This window comes from Myotis lucifugus, unplaced genomic scaffold (assembly GCF_000147115.1).
Source record: "Myotis lucifugus unplaced genomic scaffold, Myoluc2.0 scaffold_1, whole genome shotgun sequence".
NCBI classification, from domain to species: Eukaryota; Metazoa; Chordata; class Mammalia; order Chiroptera; family Vespertilionidae; genus Myotis; species Myotis lucifugus.
In genome coordinates, this window is record NW_005871049.1 from 21,390,880 (window position 1) to 21,397,406 (window position 6,527).

Sequence of the window (6,527 nt, forward strand, 5' to 3'; positions counted from 1 at the left end):
CGGACAAAATTAACACAAACCTTCTATTGAGTGAGAGGGAGGAGGACATGCAGGAGGAGAGGGTTTCGGAGCGAGAGACAAAATTCGTTTTCTTAGGCATCAGCCACTTTGTGAGAGGATAGGATGTCATTAAAATAAGTTGGTGAGCCGGCTCAGTGGTTAAGCATCGCCCTATGAACCAGGAGGTCGCGGTTTGATTCCTGGTCAGTGCACATCCCTGGTCTGTGGGCTCCATTCCCAGTAGGGAGCGTGCAGGATGCATCCAGTCAGTGATTCTCTCTCATCATTGATGTTTCTATCTCTCACTCCCTTTCCCTTCCTCTCTGAAATCCATAAAAATATATTTTAAAAAATTAAATAGGTGAGTTGGTGAAAATGGACACTCAGCAAGGGTACAAGGAAAGCTCTGTAAGAACCGTTTTTGTGAGGGGTAGAAAGTAAACCAGGGGTTAAGAATTGCTGCCAGCTGGTGGCAGGCAGATGTGCGCTGTAGATGGCCTTGGTGACCTTAGTTAAAATGGCTTAGTTGATTATTTTGCTGGGTCTTGGGAGTTTAATACTCCTCCACCCTTTCCTGGCTGTCAACCATATGTCTCTAGTATCCATAGGTTTCTTCGGGGAGGGATTCATGTAAACACTCAACCAGACTTGGTTATACAACTTCAGTATTTCCTTGTACAGAAAAAATCAGCAATGTCCATTTTCTCACTTTCCCCACAGCGACGTGACTAGTCTCCCACAATATGCAGAACCTCCCTGTCCCAGCCTTCCTGCCGGGCCTGCAGGTATTGAAGAAGATAAAGGTGAGGCTCTTTTTCTTGCTCCAGACACCACCAGGTGCAGGGGTCCTACGTTGTGGGCTGGGGGCGTGGGCGGGGCGGGGCCATTGCCCCAGTGCCCTCTTCTCCGAGCCGTGTCACTGGGCTTTAGTGCACTGGGAAGGCACCTGCCTTCTGCACCTGCATCATTGGGAACCTCTGCCTTCGGCCGGCCCCTCTGCACTGACACTGGGCTCCCTCCTGTAGCCCAGGCACAAGGGCTCTGGGATAGTGCGGGGCTACCCTGTGTTTAGTTCACTTTCCCATGGGGAGGTCCCATTACAAGGCATACGAAGGGTGAGGCTCCAGCACCTTCTGCTTTCCCTGCCCTTTCCTCTTCCTTCCCCGCCTCCCCATGTCCTACAAGTCTTTTATCCCAGCCTCCGCAGCCTCGGTGAGCCGCCTCACTCCTGCACCAGGCCATTTTTTCCCACATAAAACGGAAATACAGCTGGGGCCTAGCCAGGTGCATGAGCATCACGTGTTTGCATTAATTCCCCTTGGTCCCAGACATTGCAGGGGTGACTTGAACAGGCCCAGGTGCCTTGCATACGTGTGGCTTGCATTACAGGAGGGAACCTTAAGCTTAGGGAACCTGTGTCTTTTATAACAGGCAGTAGGCATGTCTCCCTCTGCTCCAGAGGGAGACACCGTATGATGCGAGGCTTTTGCTGGGCGAACATCCTTGAATAGATGGTCCAGAACAGAGGCACCCAGGGCCTCTGCTTGCAGGATGTACAGAAGTGCAAGGAGCCTGTGGAGCCAGCAGCCACTCTGCTCAGAACCTCCCAGGGGCTTTCCATCTGACCAAAGTCAGTGCCCACGTCCTCCATGGGGCCCACCAGGCTCTGTGCTTTCTGGCTCCTTGCTGTTCTGCACTCACAGGGCACACTCCCCCTGTGGGGGCTGCACACTTCACTCTGTTCCCCGTGCCCAGAGCTCACCTCCTCACACTTCCTTGGCTCCCTTCTCACCTCGATCACAGGCGTATAGCATCTGAAGTAAAGGTCGAAGCAGCATGCTCTATTTCTGCTGTATATTTGGAAACTATACCCCAAAAGGAGTGGGGGGAGCAGGCGTGGTCAGCGTGTGGGGGTGACACGGGGGTGTTTCCTGGGGGGAGAAGGGGCACTGAGAGGCCTTGCTCTCTTCCTCAGGTCTTTACCCCCCTGGAGACCTGTGGCCCACGCAGCCCGTGTGTGTGACAAGCGGCTTCAACTGCGCCCTGGAGAACCCGGTGCCCGGTGTGGTACCGGGACCGGCCCCCGTGCACAACAGGTACAGGTCTGTTGGCTGGCAGCCGCCTGCCTCCCTGGGCCTGAGGGCTTGTGGTGGGAACTGGAATTCCACCTGTTAGGTTGTCCTCACAGAATTGAGGGCCGAGCCTCCTTCCCCAGCTACCTCAGCCGCCGGGCATTGCCATCTGCCTTTCGGAGTTGTGTTGTGATGTCTTAGAAAAGAACAAACAGGGCATCGAGAGAAACAGAAAAGGAAATAAAAGTAATAGATAATACACCTGGAGACGACATCATTGCTTTCCTTCCTTTAAAATGAAAAGATGAGCTATCAATATATTAAAGGCAAAATTGGAAGAGCAGTCACTCCTAATTCCTACCCCCGAACAGTGCAAAGATTTCCATTTTTTCCTGCTATGAATCTTGAACACAGTCACATTTTTAAAAGGTCACAATAATTTGAGTATTGAAAAATAGTTATATAATGGCCGTTCCCTAAATTTGTTCATGGCTGTGACTGTGTCATTGAATTATGAAACCTTGAGAAAATGTTTATATCTGTGTTTTGCCACAGAATCCATTAAAATTCTTTTTGGGGGGAGGTCAGCTGATTACAGTGGTATTTACTTTCTTGTTTCTGGAATGAGAACCCAGTGGATAACAGTGATCAGAGTATCATGAGTCGTGGTCTTTGTAGTCGATTTACCCAAGGCGAATGCTGGCCCTGCTCTGCACGAGGGGTGGACATTTGCACAGCAGGACGTGTTTATGTCCTTCCGATGTGAGCTAAGACGCTTCAGGGTAGGCCAGTGGCTCTTCCTCAGCGCTGATCACCACGGCCTAGTTCTGCCTCTGGTTACGGATCCTGGTTATATAGGGAGTGTGCTCCTCGTCCGAGCGTCTGTCCTGCCATGGAACGTCATCGGTGATGAGCGTTAAGTAAACCTTTGATTCTGTGACTGGAGAAAGTACATCTTTTATTTCCCAAAATTGAGGATTTAGCAGTGATCAGGATGCTGGGCAATACAATTGCTTTCTTCTTTCTTGACTTGATCTGTTGACACCGTTTCTGAAACGAGACCTCTTGTTTTTGTTTTTTTGTAGCAGTTTCATTGATTGGAGTGCAACTTGCGAAGGCCAGTTCCCCAATGTGTACTGTCCGTTGGAATTGAACGATTACAATGCCTTTCCGGAAGGTAAAAGCTGTTTGAACAAGCCCAGTGCCATTCTTTTATTCTCAGAAAGTCCAAGCAGGAAGTGTTTGGCCTTAAGGCACTCACTGCGGAAGTGTCTTAAAAAAATTAGATGTAGTTGACATAACATTATATTCATGTCAGGTGTACAGCATCATAATTCGACCTTTGTGTATATTGAGAAATGATCACCACCCAACATCTAGTTAACATCCCTCACCGTGCATAGTTTTAGTTTTCTTTTCTTTTCTTGTGGTGAGAACTTTTAAGCTTTACTCTCTTAGCGACTTGTAATATACAATACAGTATTAATTACAGTACCATGCTGTACATGACAGCCCAGGACTGGTTTATCTTATCCCTGGAAGTTTGTACTTCTTAAGCCCCTGAACCGTTTTGCCTATTCCCCCAGCTCCACCTCTGGTAACCAGCAGAAGGTCCACTGTATTCATGAGCTTATTTTTATTTTTGGTGGCTGTTTATTTTGTCGTTGTTAAGAATGCGCCTTTAACATTGAGTGGCCTTTGCGAATGACCTTGCAGGAGGCTGCTGACGGCTTTTGTGTGGGTCTAGTTATGCATTCCCTGCCATATATAATTTTCTGCGGCCTCAAAAAGCCCTGTGCACCTGGGTGTCTGGGGGCTTCTACCAGTCACCCTAAGAGAGAACCAGGTCATTGGCTTTATGTGGACCTGGATTCCCCATGGGAGGCTGGGGCGCTAGTGGTCGGCTCCTCTTCTTAGGCAGCCAGGCCACGTGAAATAGAAACCTCTCCCTGCTTGCTCCTCAGCATATCCTGACGCCTCTGCCCCGGTGGTGCTGCAGAAGGAAAAGTAGCTTGGGGGGGAAATGGTGGGAAATTGCCAATGCTTGGGCTCAAGCACCTGTTATAATAAACAATAAGAGATATGAGATTCCCCTGATAAGCTGGAAAATTCTCTTACTGTACATTACAGAACAATCATGATTTGTCATACTGAGCTAAATTTGCAGAGACACAATAAGCAGTATATTAGATATTGCACTCATGTGGGTTTTGATACATGCATTGCTCTATGTTAACCACAAGGGGGTGCCGTGGTAGCTTTCTTCCTATGCTTCTGAGGCTTGTGTGTATTATCTTCTTAGCTAAGTGCTTGGCTTGGTATTGCCGTTGTCAGGCGCTATGGTATATATGCAGGTGGCTGAGGTTGGCATGATAGGTAATACAATTTTTAAGGGCTGGTAAGAAGTTTGACATGATTCACATCTATAGTAGTAGAATAGTGCATCCTGTGTATCAGAAAGATTCCCATCAAATCATCAAATATATAGGACATAAGCCCAGAGGTAGACCTTCCCTGAGGGTTTCCAGGTGATGTGTCTGATAAACAGTTTTAAACCTGAGAGTGGCAGTGGAACTCCCGGTTCACACAGAGTGAGTATGCTATGTCTGTCTTTAGCCTGTCCATATAGTAAGGAAGGCCTTGAGAGTCTTTTTGCTGAGAGTGAGAATTCAGTTCACCCCATAAAAATGTTTACCTGCGTTTGATGTCTCCCGTTCTTTGTAGAAAACATGAATTACCCCAATGGCTTCCCGTGTCCTGCTGAAATTCAGACAGACTTTATTGATCACAACTCGCAGTCTACCTGGAACACCCCGCCCAACATGCCGACCGCCTGGGGACACCCCGGTCTCGTCAGCAATCCGGTCAGTGCTGCCCAGCCCTCGCTGTGGCCCTGGGGCGCCTCCAGTTTCTTGCTGTTTTTTTAATCCTGGTCTCATGTAGCAATAGAGTTGGGTTCGGATCAGCTAAAGCCGGGCTTGCTTCCTTTAGGTCAGGGGTGGGGGCCTTTTTCCTGCCAAGGGCCATTTGGATATTTATAACATTATTTGAGGACTCATACAAAATGATCAACTTAAGAATTAACCCACTATATTTGGTCAAACATTTCATGAACTCTCACCCCTAATGCCTTGGCAGGGCCAGACCAAATGATTTCTCGGGCCTTATACGGCCCTCGGGCCAGACGTTCCCCACCCCTGCTTTAGATCAGAGGAGCCCACCCTCTGAAGGAACCTAACACATAATCAGACAGGCGGGGGCTTGCCGACATTGGCATTCTAGCCACTTCCAAGCTACACCAGCAGTGATGGCTTGTGGGAACGTTGAATTGGGGCCATAGCTGTGTTTCTGTGGCCCCGCTAACCTTTTCATCTGTGACCAGAGATGAAATGAACGTTACAGAAAGGTGTCAGTGGTCAGCGGCGGGGTCCTGAGGGCTTCCTGCCTATGAACGCCCATCCGAGCCTCCGTGCTTGAAAGTCCTACACCTTCCCCCCTTTCAGAGCCACTCAGCAGATTTTTACAGAGAGGACGTTTGAACTGTGGGTCCTTGCTCGAGTTGAAAGTAAGTTTACCCAGTTAGATGAGGATTTCACAACCCTGCGTTTGTGGGAAATGGAGTTCAAGCAACATGGATGGTTGAGAATAGTTTAATAGCGCCCAAGTGACTTGGATGGATACCGTTGTGGTATCCACTGGTATACATTCAACCTTGACATTGCCTTTCTAAGACTTTTTAAAAAAATATTCCTTTTTTAAAAAAAACATCTCCTTTTTCCCCCTCCTCATTTACACATCAGCCCTACCTCACAAGCACCCGAAGCTTATCTCCAATGTCTGGACTTTTTGGTTCCATCTGGGCCCCGCAAAGCGATGTGTATGAAAGTTGCTGCCCCATCAGCCCCACCACGGAACATTCGACTCACATGGAGAACCCGGCGGTCATGTGCAAGGAATACTACCCGGGGTTCAACCCGTTTCGTGCCTACATGAACCTGGACATATGGACTACCACGGCCAATAGGAACGCGAATTTCCCACTGTCTAGGGACTCGAGCTACTGTGGGAATGTGTGAGAAGCGTTTGATTTTTAAACAATGTGAATAAAGAGGCTTGTGTTTTGATGACTAGCGTAAACTGGTTCTTGAGATAGATTACGACATTGGTGGATATTTTGGCACTTTTATATGATAATAAACTTTTTTTAATGAAATCTGGGTGCGTTCTTTTTTTTTACCCTTTTACCCTTCACAAATCAGTAGTAGAAACTAAGCATCCATATGTCATTACTTTATACCTCAAGGAGTGTGTCCAACATGCCAAATGCTTTCAGTCAGGACAAGGAAGGCTTTTGGGAAGGTGGGAACTGGGATAGAACTGGGATAGAAGTGGCTGCTGTGTATCTCCGCCCCCCCCCCCCCCCACACACACACACACACACACACGTACATCAGA

General features: G+C 48.2%; 1 protein-coding gene across 1 annotated transcript in view; it reads left to right on the forward strand.

Annotated features, from left to right (window-relative positions):
• The window catches only part of TMEM131L (transmembrane 131 like), a 142,054-nt gene extending 135,769 nt beyond the window's left edge, over positions 1–6,285 (forward strand). The window contains exons 31-35 of the mRNA XM_023755200.1: positions 721–803; positions 1,976–2,096; positions 3,158–3,249; positions 4,797–4,936; positions 5,873–6,285. Of these exons, the coding sequence (XP_023610968.1) occupies positions 721–803; positions 1,976–2,096; positions 3,158–3,249; positions 4,797–4,936; positions 5,873–6,148 (712 nt within the window). The 3' untranslated portion in view covers positions 6,149–6,285. The remainder of the gene's footprint in view (positions 1–720; positions 804–1,975; positions 2,097–3,157; positions 3,250–4,796; positions 4,937–5,872) is intronic.
• Positions 6,286–6,527: the final 242 nt, after the last annotated feature.